The sequence below is a fragment of the Balaenoptera ricei genome, chromosome 19 (genome assembly GCF_028023285.1).
Source record: "Balaenoptera ricei isolate mBalRic1 chromosome 19, mBalRic1.hap2, whole genome shotgun sequence".
Taxonomy (NCBI): Eukaryota; Metazoa; Chordata; class Mammalia; order Artiodactyla; family Balaenopteridae; genus Balaenoptera; species Balaenoptera ricei.
The window spans coordinates 51234358-51261113 of NC_082657.1; the positions used below are offsets into that span (position 1 = coordinate 51234358).

A 26756-nucleotide genomic window follows, 5' to 3' on the forward strand; every position below is an offset into this window, starting at 1 on the left:
TTAGGAAGTAATTTTTCCTCAGAGAATGTTTTTTCAGAACGTGAACCAATCTTCTCATCAACTCTATGAGGCAATTATTCTTGTGGGTCTCATTTGACAAATATACAGACGCTGAGAGAGTCGGAAATACTTGGCCCAGTGTTACACCACTAGGGAGCGGAGTCGGGCTGACGCCACCTGTTAGAAATTCCCCACTATTTCCACTACTTTGTTTTGCCTTCTTAGTGTTTGCAGAATTTTAGGTGGCTGGGTCCTTAAAGAAACAGATTAAATCCATGACTCTAAGTTTTACTTAAAAGGGTTTGCAGCAGAGACTTGACGGTGTTTACTAGGAGACAAAAGGAAATCTTAGGGATTTTTCAATCAGATAAAAATCAAGGAGAGGCCTTAGCTCTGGGTCACTTGGAGGGTTACAAGGAAAAAACTGAGCAGATAGGACAGTAGCTCATAGTTTCCATTGCTCAATCTAATCCTCATGCTAAAGAATAAAAGATGCAATAGAGACAGAACATAGGTTAGTGGTTGGCGAGGGCTGGATGGGGGAAGAGGGGCTTGAGCAGTGACAAGTAAGGGGTGTGGGGTGCCTTTACAGGGTAAAGGAAATGTTCCAAAATTGCTTATGGTGATGATAGCAAAATGCTATGACTACACTAAAAGCCACTGAATGGTACATCTTAAATGTGTAAATTGCATGGTCTATGGACTACAATCTCAATAAAACAGTTAAAAAAAAAAAAAACACTGGGAATTCCCTGGTGGTCCAGTGGTTGGGACTCCACGCTTTCACTGCCGAGGGCCCAGGTTCGATCCCTGGTCAGGGAACTACGATCCCGCAAGTCGCGTGGCACAGCCAAACAAATAAAGATAAATAAATAAATAAAAAACAAAAAACCTCATCAATATAGGAGCAACTTGCCTAAGCACTGATGTGTTTCTGCAAAGACGAAGGAAATTTTAATTCTTGTAATATTACACCTTGTTTTAAAACTGAACATGTCTCTATCTTAAGGAATGCCTTGGTAAACCTTTTATGAAATGAAGCATTTTTAAAAGTAAAAAACAAACAAAACAGAACTGAGGGTGTAAATGGCAAAGATAAAGACATCCAAATTTACGTATTAACAATCACCCTGCCCTAGAATAGAAAAGAGATGTTATAAAAACACTTAGTAAATGCTTTAGGACCTCCTCAACTGAGCACTAATAAGAAAAACATCCAAGGGATTTAAAAAGCTGCTCTAGCCCTACAGTTTGGCAAAGAAAATGGGAAAGAAATTACAAAATAGGAGGTACACCTTGAAATGTCACTAAACCACAACTATAAAGTGAAAAGAACCTGCTCCAAGAGAAAAATCCAGATCTCCAACAAAAGGAATGGAAAATACCTGGACGAGATCCTTCCTTCCAACAAGCAAGGCAGAAGTGGCGTTCTTCTGACATGTTTCTTGAATATCATTCACATTCAATCTGAAATTTAAGAAGAATTAAAAAGTTTATTTCCAGTTGACTTCTAAATCAATTACTCCTGGTTTAACAAATAAACTAAAAACTGCCTCTTTGGTTGTCACTCAAAATGTTTTATTCGTATTGGCCTTAAGCTCCCTTTCTACGTAACATGGAGAAAAAGCTTACCTACAGTTGATGTTACACTGTGAGTTCAGGCCTGGGGAAGGTGAAATTGCTTACCTCTTTGAAGTCAGGAAAGGAGGCCAGATTCAAAGAACAATTTGCCAGCTAGCTTTTCTGGGGAGTTCCCCAGGCTTAAGGGTTGAATAAAAATTGATTTAGATATGTATAATGCTGACTGTAGTTTCTAACAAGGAGTAATGTGCTGTACATAAACAACAAAATAAATATTTTTTATTATGTGTTCAAGTTCAGGAAGAAGGGGAACCACAGGTCAGCAGCTTCTGTGCGCCTGTCACCCACCTCCCAGCTCCCTTCAACCAAAGTAGCTCTGCTTTTAAACTGTTTTACATATTAAGTACAGGAGGCAGAATTCTGAGACTGTGCCCAAGATTGCTGGCCCCTGCTGTACATGCCTTGTATAAACCCTCCCTTTAAATGGGGTTAAGACCAGTGAATATTGATGACATATCACTCCCGTAATCGTCAAAAGGGAGATTCTCCTGGGTGGGCCTGACCTAATCAGATGAGACCTTAGAAAGACAGTGAAGCATCAGTGAGACACTCCTGCTGGTCTTGGAGAAGATGAAATTCCCTGAGTTCTCCGGCTGCAAGGAACTGAATTCTGCTAACAACCTGAATGAGTTTGGAAGAGGACCCTGAGCATTAGTTAAGACCGCCACCCGGCTGACTTCGTAATTTCAGCCTGGGGAGACCAGAGCAAGGACCCAGGTAAGCCATGCCCAGACTCCTGACTCAGAGAAACTTTGAGATAATAAATGTGTGTTGTTTAAACGCTAGGTCTGTGGTAATTCGCTATGCAGCAGAAGAAAGCTAATGCACTGGGCCTCTCCTAAAAAGGATTCCAGTATCTCAAAAAATAAAATTAACAGGGAGTTCCCGGTGGCCTAGTGATTAGGATTCCAGGCTTTCAACTGCCTGGGTTCAATCTCTCGTCAGGGAACTGAGATCCCGCAAGGCACGGCCAAAAAATAAAATAAAATAAGATAAAATAAACAACTTTGATATTCATGTCTAAGTGGGAAGCACGGCGTAGTTGAAATTCTGAACTTACATGTATAGTTCTCCCAATGACTTGTGAACAGGAAGAAGGCAGGCAATATCCTGAATGATCACTTTCCCAGCAGCCTTGATTGGCCGATTCCCAGAGTCCGATCCCTCACGCTTACTTTTCCATCTCCTTGATTTCTGGGGGAAATGACAAGATATAACTAATGGGGACTTTGATGAACGGAAACCTACATTTGCAGAGCACACCATAGTTGGATCACTGGTAATTTGCAGAGACCTTGCATTACATCATGCCCACAATTATTATGAATCAGCATCTGTAGAAAATAAAAGGATGACAAAGGGCATTGAGCTCACGGCCCAGAATCCTAAGAGGAAAATAAGCACCTACTGCAGTGCTATATACATTCTGCAGGTGCTCAAAAACACCTTGAAGCCAGAATTTAAAAAAGAAAGAACAGCAAGTAAATAAGTTAGTAAAGACCACAAAAATGTGGGAGAAGAGCAACTTTTAAGGTTGGGTTCAGCCCTAGGTTCAAAATCCTTGCTTGAAACTAATCAAAGTTGTTTTTTTTTTTCTTTCCTTTTCAGACAATTTAAATTGGATTTGTTGAAATTTAATTCAGACACAGCAGTGTGGGATCTGCAAACTTTCATCTATGGGAGGCAGACACAGAAACTAAGCAGCTCAAGAAAAATTACCCTGTCTTCCCTAGCAGATTTGAATTATTTCTAAAAGTGATCATTTAGAATGTCAAAAATACCTGAGCAGAGGGACCTGGGTAATGGATGTGGAAGATCATAAGCAATTATCCTATTTCCCCAGAGCCTTCCCTACAAATGGCTACAGAGGAGCCTGTATGTGGGAAATGAGAGATGTCCTGGAAAATAAGAATTATGAGAGTGTAGCCCCATCTGGTATCTTCAAAATGACGACCAGCCAAGGGAGCAATATTCTATTTTATTTTATTGCCAGAAGTTAGAAAGAGGGTCACCAAAGTGATTCAACTCAGGAGGGAAGTGACATATTTATTAACAAAGGAGGCAAAAGGAGCCAGTGAAAGGGCCCTGTAATGTGGAGTCAGGAAACCAAGGCTTACTGGTCTTATTAACACATGCCCTGGCTCAATGAGACCCCAGGCACGTTCCTTTTTTGCGGTGAATTCAGGCTTGTGTCACTCTCTCTTTGCTCACTGGTAAGTCTGGGCTCATGATAAGCTCTGTGGTTCCAATCTCACAAGGTTAATCAGGGGACAATGAAAAGGTGAGACTGCAAAGTGTCAACTGAAAAAGTGCAATTTCAAAATCTGTAATTATTATAAATGTCCATAAACTCTCGGGCATGCAGAGTATATTATTATTTAGATGGTTCATAGATAAATTCATTTTCCACCCGTGATTCTGATACAATCACTCTTCCATAAATCAGTCATGGTCTATATCCAGGCATTTCTGACCGGTCACGTCCCATCTAACCCCCAAAGTTGTCCAACGCACGTAACTTCCTATCGGATTAGTAAGCAGCATGGAACCTGCTAAAGCCAGGACACCCGGACTCAGTGCATGGCGGGTAAATGTAGATGTTTAGCGAACGTATTTGAATTGTTCATCATCGTTTGTAAATACATATGCTATCCATTTGGAACCTTAACCTATTTGGTCTTAGAAGCAGTTCAGTTACTACGTATCCATACACAAGTCATTATTCTGCAACACAAGAGGAAACTGCATCTATTCTTGGGGGCTAGTAGCCCTTCAATTCTCTACCGGCCTTGGTTATTTTCTAAAGAACTGTGATGTGGGTGCAAGTAAGGGGCAAGTGTGCTAAGGAGAAAAACGGCCTGTCAGGGTGGGCTGGAACCAGGCAGCGTTTATCGACATTAGACTGTGCTGTCACACGTGCCCTGAGCACTAGGACCGGTTTTACAGAGAGTAACTCAGCATACACCGACCCTGCAGTGATGGGACAGCACAACGTGGTTAACTAGAACACGGAGGGCGTTAAGTCCATAAACTCACTTCACTGTGACTTTCATCCAGACTTCCGGGAGTTTAAAAATCCCGGGAAATGACATACCCACAAGGCCCCACGTAATTCGTCATCTCCAATGAGATTTAGGGTACTGGATTTTTTTTTTTTAAAGGCAGAAAGAAAAGATCTACATTCAAAAGATTCCATCTGGAATCTAAGAGGATCCACCTAATTGGGTCTTCCGGGTTGGTTGAAAGGCTTCTAAAACAGTTCCAGGCACTGACTCTGGCTCCTTATTACAAAGAGAAAATAAGAAGCCCTTAACAATTGAGCAATTCACGACAGATCCGTTTAACTGAATGCTGGAAACCAATGGAGGCCTCGTGAGGGATGGGGTCTACAGCTTTCAGACCACACTGGAAACATCCACAATCGCCTGACTTTTTAAGCAAACCCAATGAAAGCATAATATTAAGGCCCATGTGCCCTAAGTGGTTCATTTGCAAATAGACTAGCTCATGTCAGAACGTTTTTCCTAGCAGACTTGCAATATTTCTAAAAAGGATCATTTTCAGAATGTCAAAAATACTTGAGCAGAGGGACCTGGGTAATGGATGTGGAAGAAGATCACGAGCAATTATCCTATTTCCCCAGAGCCTTCTCTACAATGGCCAGAGAGGAGCCAGTATTTGGGAAATGAGAGACGCCCTGGACTTCACCAGTGAGGATGTGAGCTTACTCAAGGCCACACTCCTAAGAGCTGAGCTTTGAACACAAGTTCTCAGGCTGCTAAGCCCATACTTGTTAACCTGCTTTTAAGAGTATGATTTTAGATTAAAAAGGGGGGGAAATTAAGTCCTGGCTAAGCTACCTGTTAATATGTAAATAGTTTGATCCATATAAAAACAGATCCATTTCTGCATGTATGGAGATCAACATCTGATTCCAGTGAGGGCTGTCCAACACACCACTGTCTACAATTACTCACTTCTAAAGTCACTTCTCTGCCAAGCACTGCTGAGCCAGAGCAACGCGCTGGTGACAGGCAGAGGCAAGCAGCTCCTGCGGCTACAGGGCTTAACACGCCAGGCTCAGGCCAAGGTGCTGTGTTTCAGGCCGGGCTCATGAGCCTGAACCTCGCGCCGTTTAATTTCCTTTTTGGATTTGTTAGGATTCGATACATGCAGAGAAAAGAAAACTCAGGGTCCAAAGAGACGTCTCAGGGCTCTTCTCCCATCTGCAGTCTTGGGTGATGGAGATTGGCAGAAACGGGCCCATGTGAGTCATCAATAAGTCCTTGATGAAAATGTAAAGATAGTGGTCTGGGCAGCTTTCTGCAACTACCCTTCACAGAAATACAGAAATCACTGTCTGTATTTCCTGGGACTTCCTTGTCAGCTTCTTGAGACACCAGGCTTCCAAGTGCTTCTCTGTTTGATCTGTACTGATGTACAGGTGGTGCTTTATGGACCTCCATCAGCTGCCTTTGAGCCTACAATAGAAGGAGATTCCCTAACACAGGATCACCCTAATGACAGCTGCCACCAAGAATCAAAGTGTGAAAGCAATTAAGGGACAGCTGTTTTTGTTCATTTAATCCAGCAAGGAATAACTATAAAACATTATAAAAAATCTTTAAGTGGGGGGGGGGGTCACAAAATATTTTTTTTTCAAACTTGGAGGTTGATGGTTTTTAAATATGAGCTATCTCCCCTTCAGGCTATGGAGGTCACTCAGTAAACCTGTCTCGTGGCTAATTATTCTGGGGATTCAAATCCAACAAGGCTGCCTAAACAAAGATGTGGTAGATCTCAAATCAGGCCTAGGACCCACTTGCTCCCTAAGAAGCATGGAGTGTTTCCTCTAGTGTTTTGGCAACAAAAATGGTTCATACCTCATCCACACCTTCCCAAGATTTCTTTGCCATAGTATGTTGCTGGAGATTTTAGAATAACCTCTCTAGTCTGAGCACCTGTCAGGTGACGACAACAATGATACACCGAGATGAGGTGTGGCTGACCTTTCCGGGTGAGGAAAGGGCACAGGGGCCCCAAAGCCCCCTAAAACCTCCTGCATTGCTCCAGTCCCACTCTGACGGGCTTAAATGTGGATACGTTTCTGTGCAGTAAAATCGGTACCTCTGGGAGGTGAAGGACTCTGCACTTCTCTTAGGTCATCTCAATGCCCCATCGATAGAAAACACCCCTTCCCCACAGATTCCATGAGCAGGGATCGAGGGAGGAGAGACAAAGCAAGACAGACAAGTTATCACACGATGAGACTGGGATGGTCCTCTGAACAGACCGAGAAGGTGTTCATGGAATTACGGGCAACAGGACAGGGAGGATGGGGGTGGGGAGGGAGGGGCGGGGGGAGGGGGGAGGCACTGGTGCAGAGAGCACTGAATGACAACCAATAGCCAGCTTGCGACTGAACCACCAGTGTTACTGCTACAATCGGAGGCAACATCGATGCCAATAAATGGGTTAAATGTAAAAACAGCCCAAGAATAAGCCACCAACTGCTTCGCAGCAACCCCGTCGACAATGCATAATCATCAGCAGAGTGGGCAGTGAGTCAAAACGAGTTCCTATTTAAATAGCAGCAGGAGCAGGGACTTCTGGAAAAATCAGTGGAAACGCAGCAGTTGGGTTGGTAGGACAGGCTTTCTGAGGAAAGATGGCCGTGGAGGCAGCTCCACCTCCAGGTTGTTGGGCAGCAGTGGAATTTGCTAATCAAGGCTCCTGATTTCAACCGGTTTTTATATGAAAAGGCTATAGGACTATGCCCCTAAATTTTTTTTTTTTTTTTTTTTTTTTTTTTTACACCAAATGAAACTTACACAAAAGCCTCAAAGCTGTCTTGCACAGCCTGAGGTCACCGTGGCACGACTGAAACACAAAGGGGGTGGGAGAGGAAGACAGAAGAGGAGAGAGTAAGCAAGAGAAAAGGAAGAGAAGATGTCCATTGCAGAGGTTTTATTGTCAATGCAAAATATTGATGGCAAGGAAAAAAATTTGTTCCAGGAAATTCCCAAAGGATTAAAATCTAGCTTCGGTGTCATGCCAATGAAGCAGGTGGGCACTTCCCTCTTTGAACTCGAGCAAGACGATAAAAACGGAGACAAAATGGTAGAAGCCTCTTATATCTTCCTCTGCTGCCCCGCCATGCCAAAGGTAGGCTTTTGAAAGCTCTATGAAATTATACAAATACTCCAAGTGAAATCAGGTGAGCTAAAGGTTTATCACTGGGGTTCTTTCCAAGAAATCCAGCATTCAGCTTCATTTTCAAAGAAGTCCATTCACAATCCTTAACAATATCAGTATTCACCCATTTGAAACTGATAGAACCAGGAGGCAGTCCTTGGCGCCTGATTCCCAAGAGTGAGAAATTGATTATGCTGGTCCTGAAAACCAGCCAGCCTGTCATTTCAGGTTCCTCAAAGCCAGGCAGGTGGCATTTTATTCTTGGGCCTTTGGGCAGAGACAGGATTAGTTAAGGAGAGCATTTGCACAGCGCACAGTACCGGGAAGTCGTTAATTGCTTGTATGGACCAACGTCGCCGGGCAGAGCGAGGAGACATCTGTGCGTGAAAACGTTACACCCACGAGGAGGGAAGAAAAACACCAAGAAAATTAAAAGGGAAAAAATATAGAATAAAATGAAAGCTTCCCACACATCTGATGGATTCAAAGGTACCATAATATACTGCAAAATTGGGATGGGAATGACTGAAAAATCTGAAACTCAGCACAGCAGTATTTAGATTCCCTCACCCCCCCTCCCAACCCATCACACTCCATACACAGCGTGGACAATGTCGTTGTCCTTTAGTCCGAAACACATTTCAAGGTATCAGGAGGCTGACATCCACACAGCTCTGACAGAGGAACTACGACGGAGATTTGTGGTTCTCTTACAAGAATTAAGATCGTAAGAAACAGGTGGAGGGACTTCCCTGGCGGTCCAGAGGTTAAGACTCCATGCTTCCAATGCAGGGGATGCGGGTTCCATCCCCGGTCGGGAACTAGGATCCCACATGCTGCGCTAAGACCCACACAGGCCAGCGTGGCCAAAAAAAAGGAAACAGGTGGAGAACTCTGCTTCCCCTTCAAAAGCATATGTATGTGCGAGAAGCTTCTCATTCCTAAGAAGGAAGAAGTTCCTCAAGAGATTCAACACCGAATTGTTTTTGGTGTGTGGCTGTAGGGGGCGCCAGGGAAACTGAAGTCTTGACCTTGGGGCTGCAGGACCATCCTCAGAGCGGTGCCACGAGGAAGTGAGAGCCTGAGAGAACTGAAGCGTGATGGTCCCCAGGGCTCTCGCTAACCGCTAACCGCGGGAGCATCAGTGTGAAACTGGGAGCATACAACACTGTTTCGGGAAATCAGAAATTACTCTATTTACTTCAAGACCTCCCCAGTTATTTACATTAAAGCTATTTTAGTGATGTCCACTGAAGTGAATGTGGGAGGCTGCAAAATTTTTTGAATGTTTACAGGGCGATGCCTGATGTTGATCTTAAGTCCTGGGCCTTCTGATTTACCCTAAGAATAAACAATATTTCATCAACTATTAATAGATGGTCCAGTTACCAAATGAATGTTAGCATCTCTCTGTGCTTTCTAACTTCTTATGAAATTTAATGGTTTTATTTGTTTATTTTTACATCTCTCACATTTAAAAAAATTTTAAGAGCAAACATTGGAATTCCATCTGGAGAACCTTTGGTGATATAACAAGATGACCTAAGTAGGGCAGGTTAAAAACACAAAAACAAGAGAAATGAGTATTAGTCCCCAATGGCTCTAGGAAGATATTTCTGCAATCTCCAAAATACTCTATAATTCTTTCATTGTTATACTTTAATGCAGTTATATTCTTTTCCTTTCTTCTTACTCATTTAAAGCTCTCAGGGGTAGAGATCTAAACAAGAATAAAAGTATGCAGGAGATAAAATTTGGGCTGAAAATGAAGACTTAAGCACAGAGAAATTTAGTACACTGGAATCGTTTCCAGGACAAAAGTAATAAAAGTGATATTATTTGACATTTGAAACTAGACACCCAAGAATCAGAAAATACTTCTCGAGGGATAAAACCGTTATCGTCCTCTGTGAGGAAGATAAGATGGCCATATTTCATTCCTGTAATTCCTTTCCCATGCCGTATGTAAATGGGATGGGCATGAACAAGCTTCAAGGAGAGTTTACAAGTTTATTTTAGATTTATCACAAAATAACTGACTGACCAGTTATTAATAACTGATTTTAACTTCTTACTAGGTTGAACCACGTGAAACTTTTTCTTAAGGTCAAAAATGCTCAAATATCAGCAGTTTCATATGATTTAACCTAATAATTACTATGTGTCATACATTAAAATGTGCCTCCCTCCCCCAGGGCTTCTAGGGTTCTTGGAATAGTCTATTTCTTGGAACAGTCTATTTCCTGTGATTGCTAATTGACTGAATTATATACCTATGATTTGTGAACTTTTCTGTACATATGCTATACATCAATACAAAAGTTTCATATGAAAATTATAATAAAACTACCTCCCCCCATTTTATTCGCTCACTGTCTGAAATACAATTCACTTACTATGTCATCCTAGGGGACTATAATGGCCCGTTTTCTGGGGAGAAGCAGCACACTGGGAATCACCCCAAAGTGAAACATCACAATCCTTCCTCCACGCCCCAGCAGATCCTGTCTGATAAGAGCTAATTATCTATGTGCCTTTGTTCCCTCTTCATGATTACAGTGTGTTTGTCGTAAAAGAGAGTCCAGACCATCAAAAATATAAATGTAGGCCTTACAAATGCTTCTGCATTAGGAGAGGCTCCTTCTTGGAACTGGAGTTATTTTGATGAAACACGACCTTTACACACTATCACAGGGTCAAAAGTGCAAGTCCCAGCTATGCTGCCCAATCTGAACCCAAGCACGAGAAGCACGGGGCATGACGCAAAGGGGAATTCAGAACTGCCTCTTTGACTAAAAGGTCTCCTCAACCTGGCCCTGGTGCTAAAGAAAATTCCCACATTTATTCAACCTTGAGTTTGTTTAGCTACTACATCAATAATAAAATGCCTTAGTTCCAACCAGTTTATCAAAGCTTCTCACCAGTTACCCGCTAGCTTGCAGAAAAATAAAAAAAAATTTTTTTTGAATGTAAAGGACTTGGGAATATAAAAGTGTTCTAAGAAGTTCTGTGACAGGTGCAGGACAGGGCGGGGTGGAGGGAGGCGGCGGTGGGATGGAGAACTCCGTCAGAGATGCAAAGAAAGGGACTATGGAGCTGGCCAGAAAGGCAACAAAAAAATCATTTTCCCTAATTGACTGAAGGTTTTGCCCAAGACTGGTCGTGTCTCAAGCATCAGTTCCTGCCACTCATTTGTCACATACAACCCTAAGACTTGACAAAGTCAGTGACAGCCAACATCATGCAAACCAGGAAGGTTAGACACTACATTGCAATCAAAGTGAACACACCTCTAACACTTGCTGGAAATTGGGGTTTTATTTTAAATAATTCAATTTTTAACAAAAAAACAAATTTTAATTATAGTCAATCCATCATTTCTCAATTAGTGGGAGAGAGCAACAAAGAATTCCTAAGGACTGAGTTTGTGAGTAGCTCAGTGGTAACCAGTTAATACATCATGTCAGTTAAAAGACAGTTTAAGCCAGACTCAACCTGATAACACAGAAAGTTCTCAGAATCATTCCCACGCTCTGCCAATATTCTCTACACTGTCGTCACCAAAGGTTTCTGATAGCTTAATAGCTACTGTAGGGATGATGAGTTCCTTAAGAACCCAGGAACAGAAGGACAGTTTCAGGCGATTTTTCTATAAACCGGTCCATTCAAATGGGTACTTCAGTGCAGACTGAGTAAAAGTATAAAACCTCTTAGAGGTCAACTTGAAAACTTCCCACAACTATGAAGTTCCAAATATATCAGGATCCCAAGCCTTCTGAAGCATCCCTTAATTTGCTGACAAACATCAGAATACCCAGGAAGACCTGAAGCTGCGTGATTCTATCTGAGAGGATGGGAATCGACTTCATGTATGGGGATCACAGGACAGGGTTAAAGGGGAGGGAAGAGTACGGATTATAACAACCAACCACCCCTCCCCCTCCTATACAATTTACAGTAGTTAAAAACCAACCGAAAGGAACAAAGCAATGGTCTTTCTCGAACACACTAACTATGAAAGGGAAAGACAACAGGGGGATCACTAAGTTAGCTGCTGTGCATGGCAGGTAGGGAGGCCAAGGACAAGAATCTGGGGAAGGGATAAGAACCAAAGGCCGTGGATCGGCCACTTACCCGCTCCTTGTAGTAGAAGGAGCTGATGGAGACCTGCTCCTTCTCACTGCGCGTGGGGCTCCCGCTGTACAAACGGAGGTTCCCGGGGGCCTCTGTGCGGATCTTCATGGGTGCAATCAAGCCAGTATGATAGGCAGACAAAGCTGACAGAGATCTGTGGTTGAAAAGGCACGATTAACCATACTGGCTTGGATCTTTCCATAGTTCTAAGTGATGCCATTCTTAGCGCTTGATGAAATCAGGAGAAAAAGATGGATAAAACGGGGAAAAAATGGAAACTCCAAAAAGGAATCAAAGAGCACTTTTAGAACTGAAAAATACTTTATCTGCAGAAGCGGAGAATGTTTCTATGACTATATACATAGAAAATTCAAAGGAGTCTATAAACTACTTAAACTAATAAGTGAATTTAGATACAAGGTCAATCTACAATAATCTACTGTATTTCTATATATTAAAAACAAACATTTGGAAAATAATAAAACTGCATTTACGATAGCATCAAAACACATTCAATACCTAGGAACACATTTAAAGAAAAAATGTGCACTGAAAATACAAAATATTGCTGAGAGAAATTAAAGACTCAAAACAATAGAGAAATACACCGTGTTAATAGACTAGAAGATTCCAGATTGTTAAGGTGTCAATTTTCTCCAAGTTGATCTATAGAATCAACACAATTCCAATCAAAATATGAGCAGGCTTTTTTCTGTAGGAACCAGTAAGCTGATTTCTATTTTTACAGAAATGCAAAAGATCTAGAGTAGCCAACACAATCCTGAATGAGAATAATAAAGTTAGAGGACTTAACATTACCAGATTTGAAGACTTACTATATAAACCTACATTAACAGTATAGTGCTGGCATAAGGAGAGACCAATAAACAAAAGAAAAAAATAGAGTCCAGAAATAGATCCAAAACATACGGTCAACTGATTTTCAACAAAGGTATCAATGCAAATTCAACAAGAGCAAAATCTTTTCCATAAATGGTGCTATATATATAACAACTATATATCTCTACTGAAAAAAAAAACTTTGACCCCTACCTCACATCACACACAAAAATTACTTTGAGATTAATTACAGACCTTAGATAAGGAATTTACACCTATAAATTTTTAAGAGAAAACACAGAATATTTTCATGACCTTGGGATAGGCAGAGATTTTTTTTAGACAGGACACAGAAGCACTAACCCTAACACTTAAAAAGTGATAAACTGAACTGCATCAAAATTAATAACTGCTGAAAATTGAAAATCATTAAAGAGGGAGAAAGATAAGCCATAGATTAGGAGCAAATGAATACATACACACAGCAAAGGATTTGCAATAAGAATTGATAAAGAACTACTACAAATAGATAATAAGAAACACAGTCTAAAAAAAACTGGACAAAATACTAGAACAGGCAAATCACAAAAGAAGATATCCAAGTGGTCAATTAGCACACAAAAGCTGTTCAACATCACTAGTCATCACCATGGAAGTACAAATTAAAGCACAATGAGATAATACTACACACCCACCACAATGGCTAAAGCTGAAAAGACTAAAAACACCAAGTTTTGGAGAGGATGTGGAGCAGCCAGAACTCTGAAACATTGCTGGAAGAGTATAACACGGCATAACCACTGGGGACAGACTTTTTGGCAATTCTAATAAAATTAAACATGCACGTATCCTATGACCCAGGGATTCTACTCCTTGGGTAGAGAAATTAATACACATGTCCATAAAGAGACTTGTATGAAATTAAAAAAAAAAAAAAAAGACTTGTATGTGTAGGTCTACATATAATAAAATAAAAACTGGAAATAATCCAAATGTCCATCAACAGGAGTATGAATAAGCAAATTATATTATTTTCATACCATGGAACTACTGATACACGCAACAACGTGGATCAATTTCAAAAACGTTAAGTTGAGCAAAATAAGCCGGACATAAAATAGTACATGCTGGATGATTCTATTTAGATGAAGTTCAAGCACAGGCAAACTAAACTTCAATGATGGAAGCAGAAGAATCATTTCCTCTGGGTAAAGCGACCAGGGAACTTTTGGGAGTGAGGACAAGGCTCTGTATCCTGATCTGGGTGCTGGTCATCAAGGTACAGACTTCACATTTGTGTACCCTAAATTATACCCCAATAAAATACTGTTAGTATGAAAAATGTTCTAATAGGAACATTTTCCCGCTGACCCAAAGTCCAGATACAGATATCTGTTGTTTCCTTTTAAGAGTAGGTGATTGGGGGCTTTCCTGGTGGCACAGTGGTTAAGAATCTGCCTGCCAATGCAGGGGACACAGGTTTGAGCCCTGCTCTGGTAAGATCCCACATGCCGCAGAGCAACTAAACCCGTGTCTTCCAACTACTGAGCCTGCGCTCTAGAGCCCGTGAGCCACAACTACTGAAGCCCACGTGCCTAGAGCCCGTGCTCCACAACAAGAGAAGCCACTGCGATGAAAAGTCTGCACACCACAACAAAGAGTAGCCCCCGCTTGCTGCAACTAGAGAAAGCCTGCATGCAGCAACAAAGACCCAACTCAGCCAAAAACATAAAATAAATTAAAAAAAAAAAAAGAGTAGGTGATTGTTTTCTAGTCCAACCTTTCGAATAAGGAATCTGGTGTAATGTAGGGCGTTCTCTGGCATTTAACTCCCACTTCTTGTAGCGCCAAGTTCTCATCTGCCTGGGTTACTGCAGAAACTGGCAAACTCCCAGGACAGCCGTAGCACCTGCTCATGAACTTGGTGCAATGTCCTTTCTTTCTTGTTAGCTTAGCTATTCATCATTAAGTATGCTAATTATATCATATACAATATAACCAGGTGTTTGTAGCAGGAGGGTTTCCAAGTTATCCTGGTCATCACACTGTAGAACCAGAAGTCTACAGCATAATATTTAAGTTTAAAAAACCACTAATATGGGGAAGGTTGTAAAGGTGTGGGGACAGGGGTATATGTACTCTGCACTCAATTTTGCTATGAACATAAAATTGCTCTAAAAGATAAAGTGTATTAATTAAGAAAAAAAGTTACAATATGATCCAGTCATTCAGTTCCTAGGTATATATCCAAGAAAAATGAAAAAATATATATCCACACAAACTTTGCACAGAATATTCATAGCAGCATTATTCATAATGGCCAAAGAGTGGAAATAGTCCCAATGTCCAATGACTGATGTATGAATAAATAAAACATGGTATATACATGTGATGGAATATTATTTGGCAATAAAAGAAATGAAGTACTGATACATGCTACAACATGTATGATCCTTGAAAATATACTAAGTGAAAGATGTCAGTTACAAAAGAACACACATATAATTCCATTTATACGAACTGTCCAGAATAGACAAATTTATAGACAGAAAGTAGATCAGTGTTTGCCCAGGGCTGGAGGAATGGGGGACTTAGGGACTGGGGTGACCCTTAAGGGATTCAAAGTTTCTTTTTGGGATAATGAAAAGGTTCTAGAATTTACTCCAGTGATGGCTGCACATACACTACATGTGTGTGGTAATGTCAGAAGTGGCCTATTAGTGTTACGGGACTACAGATTATCTCTTGCTATTTTTCTAGTTTTATTTAATGTTCAGATAATACTTTAGCAATAGGGGAAAAGCACATTAAAAAAGAATTTGCCTTGTTTTGACAACAGTTTTTATTAAGCAACTCCTTCTAGTAGTAACTTTACAGTAGAAATCTCAGCTTGGGTGAAATTCAATGAACTATGATCTTTTGGGAGTAAATCTTATAACTAACACAAATTGTCCAAAGACAAATTCCCAGATGTCTGCCTATTTCTGGCCCATGAATGTAGCTTACACCTGCATCTCCCAGACTCACCTCGGAGTAGGCTCAGTCGGAGACACTGCTCGGTGCATCGTCATGGGCCTTGTGAAATACACCAGGTACCCTGTCAAAGGAGACATCACATGTGCACATCAAGGTCAATGAGCTGGTCGTGGGAAATCCTAAGAAAGCACTGGTCAATCTTTTGTCTACCTCAATATACCTGAAGGATAAGACATAGTATCCTAAGCTACACAGGCTCACAATGGCAGCCGTACTTAATAAAAACAAAGATAAGAATCTCCAGGATTCAGGAGAGATGGGATGTATGTGGTTTGGAAAAAGTCTTCACAGGTACTTTATATTTCCTATGTGTATTTTCAATAGGCTGAGTCAAGACTCAAATTCACACTCATCAGAATCAAACAAATTAAGTCTGTAAATCTGGTGAACATTCTTAGGGTATGTCCCCAGATGCCAATTCGGCATCAGATAACACTATGACAGAAATCTTTTGAGTTCTCAGGAAATAAAAACAAAGAAACATTTTCTGATGGAAATTTTTATACAGACATTCTTAGCTTCTCTCTCTCGAAATCTAGAATCAGAGAACAGAAAGAGACCAACCTGCCCCGCAGAATCTGGCCCCCGAGGTCCTGGGAAAGGGAATATTGGCATCCTGGTAGGACCCATAGGCGGTGGTCACCCGGGCAAATGTCGGTAGGGGCGGCGTGACAGAGTTCGGGAGCGCAAAGGGATTGCTGGAAGCGCTGTCTTCTTGGTTCTGAAATTTTAAAATCAAGAGACTAAAACCCACAGTCTGTCTTCAAGCCAAATTACAAAACAGGACACATTATTACAAGATCAGGGAGCCCAGGATTTTAGGGAGGAGGAAAGGAAAGGAAACCCCAAAGCATAGGTTGGTAACAAGGATCCCACCACAAAAGACTCAAGGCAGGAGACAAGCTGGCGCAGGCAGGGCTCCAAACAGCTCTGGTTGCGTTTCACTTTTTGCAGGGAAGTGTCTTTCAGGATCTAGAAAAGGCACAAAACGCAGTCAAGAAGAGCAACATTCTTTCTCCTGATTCTTTTTTATTGTGTGAAGCATCGGAAGCAGCAACAATGCTGGGGTACCAGAGCGTGGCCGTGTCTGAGGCCGCCAACGCAACACACCACCTTCCCCCTCCCCGAGAGGCTCAGGGAGAAGATTCATTTGTGAATCCTCTTCCAGGAGCCCTTTCCTTTGCCACGGCAGGCGCATGCACTGGCTCTGAGAGAACACAATTAGAACCACCATTCTTCCTTTATAGTGAATTCTACTCCTTTGCTCTCTCCCGACCCCACCCTCCTCCATGAGAAATCTCAGCATCACTTAGAGTAATATCCTCCAGTCTGGACTGAAAACTGTTCCATGTGATACATACACGCCAGGGGGAACAGATTTCACTTTAGTGAAAATTAAAATGTACCTTTTTTGGGGGGGTCCTTTAAAAATATAAAGCCTAATATACCTGGACAAAACTATAATTCAAAAAGATACATGTACCCCTATGTTCATAGCAGCACTATTCACAATACCTAAAACATGGAAACAACCTAAATGTCCACTGACAAATAAATTGATAAAGAAGATGTGGTACATACATACAATGGAATACTACTCAGCCATAAAAAGAACAAAATAATGCCATTTGCAGCAACATGGATGCAACTAGAAATTATCATACTAATTGAAGTAAGTCAGAAAGAGAAAGACAAATACCATATGATATCACTTATATGTGGAATCTAAAATATGGTACAAATGAACCTATCTACAAAACAGAAACAGACTCACAGACATAGAGAACAGACTTGGGGTTGCCAAGGGTGAGGGGAAGGGAGACAGATGGCCTGGGAATTTGGGGTTGGTAGATGTAAACTATTACATTTAGAACGGATAAACAACAAGGTCCTACTGTATAGCACAGGGAACTATATCCAATCTCCTGGGATAAACCATAATGGAAAAGAATATTAAAAAAAGAATGTATATATGTGTATAACTGAGTCACTTGGCTGTACAGCAGAGATTGGGGCACAACACTGTAAATCAACTATACTTTAATAACATATATATATTTTATATACATATATATATGGAGCTTAACATTTTAAAGCACATGCTATCGATATAAACTGACATACACATACTGAAGATAGGCATGTAAATTGGACCTGGGCTGTCTAACATGGAAGTCATTACCAGACTATAAAACACATGAAGTGTGGCTAGTCTGGATTGAGATGTGCTGTAAGCATAAAATTCACACCAAAAGTTGAAGACTTAGTACCAAAAAGAAAAAAAAAAAAGAATGTAAGCTATCGCAATAATTTTTATACTGCTTACATGTTGATATGATAATACTTTGGATATACTGGATTAAATTAAAATATTGAAATTAATTTACCTTTTTTTTTTTATTAGCATGGCTACAAGAAAATTGAAAATTACATGTAGTCTGCATCACATTTCTATTGGACAGCACTGAATTAGACCTTTAAAACACTTGCTTACCCTATCATTTTTATACCAATAGAAAAATCTATCTTTTTTGTATGTCCAAACAAGGCAACGAAATGTTCAGACTCCAAGGACAAAATGTCAAGTACCACAAAATCTGAGTAATTAGCATTTCACAGACCCTTACAAAGCTTGAACAATTTCTTGGTTACCTATCATACCCCAAGAAGATAGAACAATCAAGTGTATATAACACAAACTAGGCAAAAAATGAACAGCATTTAGGTCAACTTGGTGCTGTCAGGATATTTCTGCTATTTCACATGTGATGCTGCTCAGACCGAAAAAGACGTATCTCAGGTCATGGGGCTTTTCTATGAGGATTCCACCTGATCAGCTCTGTGTGAACTGACAAATCAAGTTTCTGAACCTGTAAGGGTAAAGACGAGATTCCAGGCTGTACCCCTCCATTCAGGCACCGCTGTCCTATCACACACCTCACGTGTCCAGTCAGCCAGCCTCACTCTAAGTAACAACATCTCCTTTTATGGAGCAGATTTTTTTTAATGACCTTACATACTTTTTTTCTGATTAAAAAGTATCTTTTAGCTTCAGAATACATTTTGCCTATAGTTTCCAAATAAATGAGATTGTATTGTATTAACCTGGGATTAACGCATAGCTTTAAAGAGATCTGTGAGATTATATGCAATTACATAATTGCCTATGATTTATATGCAATATTTCTGAAGTTATATGCAATATCTGTGCAAATTTTTCTGTGGAAGGGTGTGTGGTTTTCATTAGACTTTAGAAGGGGGCGGTCCATGACCCAAAGAGATTAAGAACCAGCGCCCAATGTTTCCTACACAAAAAGAATACAGTTGTTAACCCTGCCAGACGGAAGGACACATGAGGTCCAAATCTTATCGATTGGTTTTTTCACTCAACTTCACTGCTCGACTCAGACACTGATGCACATGAGCAGTGCTCTCCACTTCTGACATCAAGGAGAACTTGTGAACACAGATGCCCACCTTGAGCAGCTTCGCTTTCATAGTGGATGTGATGGTGGTGGGGTTAATGAACTGGAAGGAAGGGGCCGCGTGGTTCGGGTACTGCGCAGGGAACTTCACCAGCATCTTGACGCGGTGGTTGCTGCAGTGCACAGACACTGTGCAGCTCCTGTCTGCTGCGTCCATCTGCAGGGGACAAATCAATAGCTGCTTTGGAGAGGAACTGCAAAGGGTCTTCAGATGCAAACAGGTTTAAATAAGGTAACTGAATGCTCTAGGTTCCTGGTAACAGAGTGAGAGAGAGTCTCCAAAGATGAATTTGGAAGATGTGGACAACTCATTTTCAAAATGGATTTTTAATTTTAGCACCGATTTAATAAGTTCAAAGTGTTTTTACTTAAAAAAGCTTCATCCCAAAGCTGTGAGATAGGCTGAAACTTGTTATATTTATTTTGAGATGGGAAAATAAAGCAGGAAGATGTTAAAAACCTGACTCAAGTTAAAAGTACTCCTGGGACCTAGGAATAAACCTACCTAAGGAGAAAAAAGACCCGTATGCAGAAAACTATAAGACACTGATGAAAGAAATTAAAGATGATACAAACAGATGGAGAGATATACCATGTTCTTGGACTGGAAGAATCAACATTGTGAAAATGACTCTACCACCCAAAGCAATCTACAGATTCAATGCAATCCCTATCAAACCACCAATGGCATTTTTCACAGAACTAGAACAAAAAATTGCACAATTTGTATGGACACATAAAAGACCCCGAATAGCCAAAGCAATCTTCAGAAAGAAAAACAGAGCTGGAGGAATCAGGCTCCCTGACTTCAGACTATACTACAAAGCTACAGTAATCAAGACAGTATGGTACTGACACAAAAACAGAAATATAGATCAATGGAACAGGATAGAAAGCCTAGAGATAAACCCACACACATATGGTTACCTTATCTTTGATAAAGGAGGCAAGAATATACAGTGGAGAAAAGACAGCCTCTTCAATAAATGGTGCTGGGAAAACTGGACAGCTACATGTAAAAGAATGAAATTAGAACACTTCCTAACACCATACACAAAAATAAACTCAAAATGGATTAAAGACCTAAATGTAAGGCCAGACACTATAAAATTCTTAGAGGAAAACATAGGCAGAACACTCTATGACATAAATCACAGCAAGATCCTTTTTGACCCACCTCCTAGAGAAATGGAAATAAAAACAAAAATAAACAAATGGACAGTTACAGAAAGATAGAGAAGATGAAAAGGCAGAGGGCTATGTACCAGATGAAGGAACAAGAAAAAACCCCAGAAAAACAACTAAATGAAGTGGAGATAGGCAACCTTCCAGAAAAAGAATTCAGAATAATGATAGTGAAGATGATCCAGGACCTTGGAATAAGAATGGAGGCAAAGATTGAGAAGATGCAAGAAATGATTAACAAAGACCTAGAAGAATTAAAGAACAAACAAACAGAGATGACCAATACAATAACTGAAATGAAAACTACACTAGAAGGAATCAATAGCAGAATAACTGAGGCAGAAGAACGGATAAGTGACCTGGAAGACAGAATGATGGAATTCACTGCTGCGGAACAGACTAAAGAAAAAAGAATGAAAAGAAATGAAGACAGCCTAAGAGACCTCTGGGACAACATTAAACGCAACAACATTCGCATTATAGGGGTCCCAGAAGGAGAAGAGAGAGAGAAAGGACCAGAGAAAATATTTGAAGAGATTATAGTCGAAAACTTCCCTAACATGGGAAAGGAAATAGCCACCCAAGTCCAGGAAGCGCAGAGAGTCCCATACAGGATAAACCCAAGGAGAAACACACCGAGACACATAGTAATCAAAGTGGCAAAAATTAAAGACAAAGAAAAATTATTGAAAGCAGCAAGGGAAAAACGACAAATAACATACAAGGGAACTCCCATAAGGTTAACAGCTGATTTCTCAGCAGAAACTCTGCAAGCCAGAAGGGAGTGGCATGATATACTTAAAGTGATGAAAGGGAAGAACCTACAACCAAGATTACTCTACCCGGCAAGGATCTCATTTAGATTTGATGGAGAAATCAAAAGCTTTACAGACAAGCAAAAGCTAAGAGAATTCAGCACCACCAAACCAGCTCTACAACAAATGCTAAAGGAACTTCTCTAAGTGGGAAACACAAGAGAAGAAAAGGACCTACAAAAACAAACCCAAAACAATTAACAAAATGGTCATAGGAACATACATATCGATAATTACCTTAAACGTGAATGGATTAAATGCCCCAACCAAAAGACATAGACTGGCTGAATGGATACAAAAACAAGACCCATATATATGCTGTCTACAAGAGACCCACTTTAGACCTAGGGACACATACAGACTGAAAGTGATGGGATGGAAAAAGATATTCCATGCAAATGGAAATCAAAAGAAAGCTGGAGTAGCTATACTCATATCAGATAAAATAGACTTTAAATTAAAGAATGTTACAAGAGACAAGGAAGGACACTACATAATGATCCAGGGATCAATCCAAGAAGAAGATATAACAATTATAAATATATATGCACCCAACATAGGAGCACCTCAATACATAAGGCAACTGCTAACAGCTATAAAAGAGGAAATCGACAGTAACACAATAATAGTGGGGGACTTTAACACCTCACTTACACCAATGGACAGATCATCCAAAATGAAAATAAATAAGGAAACAGAAGCTTTAAATGACACAATAGACCAGATAGATTTAATTGATATATATCGGACATTCCATCCAAAAACAGCAGATTACACGTTCTTCTCAAGTGCGCACGGAACATTCTCCAAGATAGATCACATCTTGGGTCACAAATCAAGCCTCAGTAAATTTAAGAAAATTGAAATCATATCAAGCATCTTTTCTGACCACAACGCTATGAGATTAGAAATGAATTACAGGGAAAAAAACGTAAAAAGGACAAACACATGGAGGCTAAACAATACGTTACTAAATAACCAAGAGATCACTGAAGAAATCAAAGAGGAAATCAAAAAATACCTAGAGACAAATGACAATGAAAACACGACGACCCAAAACCTATGGGATGCAGCAAAAGCAGTTCTAAGAGGGAAGTTTATAGCTATACAAGCCTACCTAAAGAAACAAGAAAAAGCTCAAGTAAACAATCTAACCTTACACTTAAAGAAACTAGAGAAAGAAGAACAAACAAAACCCAAAGTTAGCAGAAGGAAAGAAATCATAAAGATCAGAGCAGAAATAAATGAAATAGAAACAAAGAAAACAATAGCAAAGATCAATAAAACTAAAAGTTGGTTCTTTGAGAAGATAAACAAAATTGATAAGCCATTAGCCAGACTCATCAAGAAAAAGAGGGAGAGGACTCAAATCAATAAAATCAGAAATGAAAAAGGAGAAGTTACAACAGACACTGCAGAAATACAAAGCATCCTAAGAGACTACTACAAGCAACTTTATGCCAATAAAATGGACAACCTGGAAGAAATGGACAAATTCTTAGAAAGGTATAACCTTCCAAGACTGAACCAGGAAGAAATAGAAAATATGAACAGACCAATCACAAGTAATGAAATTGAAACTGTGATTAAAAATCTTCCAACAAACAAAAGTCCAGGACCAGATGGCTTCACAGGTGAATTCTATCAAACATTTAGAGAAGAGCTAACACCCATCCTTCTCAAACTCTTCCAAAAAATTGCAGAGGAAGGAACACTCCCAAACTCATTCTATGAGGCCACCATCACCCTGATACCAAAACCAGACAAAGACACTACAAAAAAAGAAAATTACAGACCAATATCACTGATGAATATAGATGCAAAAATCCTCAACAAAATACTAGCAAACAGAATCCAACAACACATTAAAAGGATCATACACCACGATCAAGTGGGATTTATCCCAGGGATGCAAGGATTCTTCAATATACGCAAATCAATCAATGTGATACACCATATTAACAAATTGAGGAATAAAAACCATATGATCATCTCAATAGATGCAGAAAAAGCTTTTGACAAAATTCAACACCCATTTCTGATAAAAACTCTCCAGAAAGTGGGCATAGAGGGAACCTACCTCAACATAATAAAGGCCATATATGACAAACCCACAGCAAACATCATTCTCAATGGTGAAAAACTGAAAGCATTTCCTCTAAGATCAGGAACGAGACAAGGATGTCCACTCTCACCACTATTATTCAACATAGTTTTGGAAGTCCTAGCCACGGCAATCAGAGAAGAAAAAGAAATAAAAGGAATACAAATTGGAAAAGAAGAAGTAAAACTGTCACTGTTTGCGGATGACATGATACTATACATAGAGAATCCTAAAACTGCCACCAGAAAACTGCTAGAGCTAATTAATGAATATGGTAAAGTTGCAGGATACAAAATTAATGCACAGAAATCTCTTGCATTCCTATACACTAATGATGAAAAATCTGAAAGAGAAATTATGGAAACACTCCCATTTACCATTGCAACAAAAAGAATAAAATACCTAGGAATAAACCTACCTAGGGAGACAAAAGACCTGTATGCAGAAAACTATAAGACACTGATGAAAGAAATTAAAGATGATACCAACAGATGGAGAGATATACCATGTTCTTGGATTGGAAGAATCAACATTGTGAAAATGAGTATACTACCCAAAGCAATCTACAGATTCAATGCAATCCCTATCAAATTACCAATGGCATTTTTTACGGAGCTAGAACAAATCATCTTAAAATTTGTATGGAGACACAAAAGACCCCGAATAGCCAAAGCAGTCTTGAGGCAAAAAAATGGAGCTGGAGGAATCAGACTCCCTGACTTCAGACTATACTACAAAGCTACAGTAATCAAGACAATATGGTACTGGCACAAAAACAGAAACATAGATCAATGGAACAAGATAGAAAGCCCAGAGATTAACCCACGCACCTATGGTCAACTAATCTATGACAAAGGAGGCAAAGATATACAATGGAGAAAAGACAGTCTCTTCAATAAGTGGTGCTGGGAAAACTGGACAGCTACATGTAAAAGAATGAAATTAGAATACTCCCTAACACCATACACAAAAATAAACTCAAAATGGATTAGAGACCTAAATATAAGACTGGACACTATAAAACTCTTAGAGGAAAACATAGGAAGAACACTCTTTGACATAAATCACAGCAAGATCTTTTTTGATCCACCTCCTAGAGTAATGGAAATAAAAACAAAAATAAACAAATGGGACCTAATGAAACTTCAAAGCTTTTGCACAGCAAAGGAAACCATAAACAAGACGAAAAGACAACCCTCAGAATGGGAGAAAATATTTGCAAATGAATCAACGGACAAAGGATTAATCTCCAAAATATATAAACAGCTCATTCAGCTCAATATCAAAGAAACAAACACCCCAATCCAAAAATGGGCAGAAGACCTAAATAGACATTTCTCCAAAGAAGACATACAGATGGCCACGAAGCACATGAAAAGATGCTCAACATCACTAATTATTAGAGAAATGCAAATCAAAACTACAATGAGGTATCACCTCACTCCTGTTAGAATGGGCATCATCAGAAAATCTACAAACAACAAATGCTGGAGAGGGTGTGGTGAAAAGGGAACCCTCTTGCACTGTTGGTGGGAATGTAAATTGATACAGCCACTATGGAGAACAATATGGAGGTTCCTTAAAAAACTAAAAATAGAATTACCATATGACCCAGCAATCCCACTACTGGGCATATACCCAGAGAAAACCGTAATTCAAAAAGACACATGCACCCGAATGTTCATTGCAGCACTATTTACAATAGCCAGGTCATGGAAGCAACCTAAATGCCCATCAACAGACGAATGGATAAAGAAGATGTGGTACATATATACAATGGAATATTACTCAGCCATAAAAAGGAACGAAATTGAGTCATTTGTTGAGACGTGGATGGATCTAGAGACTGTCATACAGAGTGAAGTAAGTCAGAAAGAGAAAAACAAATATCGTCTATTAATGCATGTATGCGGAACCTAGAAAAATGGTACAGATGAGCCAGTTTGCAGGGCAGAAGTTGAGACACAGATGTAGAGAATGGACATATGGACACCAAGGGGGGAAAACTGCGGTGAGGTGGGGATGGTGGTGTGCTGAATTGGGCGATTGGGATTGACATGTATACACTGATGTGTATAAAACTGATGCCTAATAAGAACCTGCAGTATAAAAAAACAAACAACTAATACTAAAAAAAAAAAAAAAAAAAAAAAAAAAAAAAAAAATAAACAAATGGGACCTAATGAAACTTAAAAGCTTTTGCACAGCAAAGGAAACCAATAACAAGACGAAAAGACAAACTGCAGAATGGGAGAAAATATTTGCAAACGAAGCAACGGACAAAGGATTAATCTCTGAAATATACAAGCAACTCATGCAGCTCAATATCAAAAAAACGAACAACCCAATCCAAAAATGGGCAGAAGACCTAAATAGACATTTCTCCAAAGAAGATATACAGACTGCCAACAAACATGTGAAAGGATGCTCAACATCACTAATCATTAGAGAAATGCAAATCAAAACTATAATGAGGCATCACCTCACACCGGTCAGAATGGCCATCATCAAAAAATCTACAAACAATAAATGCTGGCGAGGGTGTGGAGAGAAGGGAACCCTCTTGCACTGTTGGTGGGAATGTAAATTGATACAGCCACTATGGAGAACAGTATGAAGGTTCCTTAAAAAACTAAAAATAGAACTACCATATGACCCAGCAATCTCACTACTGGGCATGTAACCTGAGAAAACCATAATTCAAAAAGTGACATGTACCCCAATGTTCATTGCAGCACTATTTACAATAGCCAGGACATGGAAGCAACCTAAGTGTCCATCGACAGATGAATGGATAAAGAAGATATGGAACATATATACAATGGAATATTACTGAGCCATAAAAAGAAACGAAACTGAGTTATTTGTATTGAGGTGGATGGACCTAGAGTCTGTCATACAGAGTGAAGTAAGTTAGAAAGAGAAATGTATGCTAACATGTGTTAGCTACTGTATGCTAACACATATATACAGAATCTAAAAAAAAAAAAAAAAAATGGTTCTGAAGAACCTAGGGGCAGGACAGGATTAAAGACACAGACATACAGAATGGACTTGAGGACATGGGGAGGGGGAAGGGTAAGCTGGGATGAAGTGAGAGAGTGGCTTGGACATATATACACTACCAAATGTAAAATAGCTAACTAGTGGGAAGCAGCCACATGGCACAGGGAGATCAGCTCGGTGCTTTGTGACCACCTAGAGGGGTGGGATAGGGAGGGTGGGAGGGAGACGCAAGAGGGAGGTGATATGGGGGTATATGTATACGTATAGCTGATTCACTTTGTTATACAGCAGCAACTAACACAACAATGTAAAGCA

General features: G+C 39.9%; 1 protein-coding gene across 4 annotated transcripts in view; it reads right to left on the reverse strand.

Moving 5' to 3' along the window:
• The window catches only part of WDR59 (WD repeat domain 59), an 88937-nt gene that overhangs the window by 16513 nt on the left and 45668 nt on the right, over positions 1-26756 (reverse strand). For all 4 annotated transcript variants that reach the window (XM_059904818.1, XM_059904816.1, XM_059904819.1 and 1 more), the window contains 7 exons: positions 19324-19488; positions 16723-16818; positions 16411-16567; positions 15838-15907; positions 11971-12124; positions 2702-2835; positions 1386-1467 (listed from right to left, as the gene is read on the reverse strand). In XM_059904818.1, the coding sequence (XP_059760801.1) occupies positions 1386-1467; positions 2702-2835; positions 11971-12124; positions 15838-15907; positions 16411-16567; positions 16723-16818; positions 19324-19488 (858 nt within the window). The remainder of the gene's footprint in view (positions 1-1385; positions 1468-2701; positions 2836-11970; positions 12125-15837; positions 15908-16410; positions 16568-16722; positions 16819-19323; positions 19489-26756) is intronic.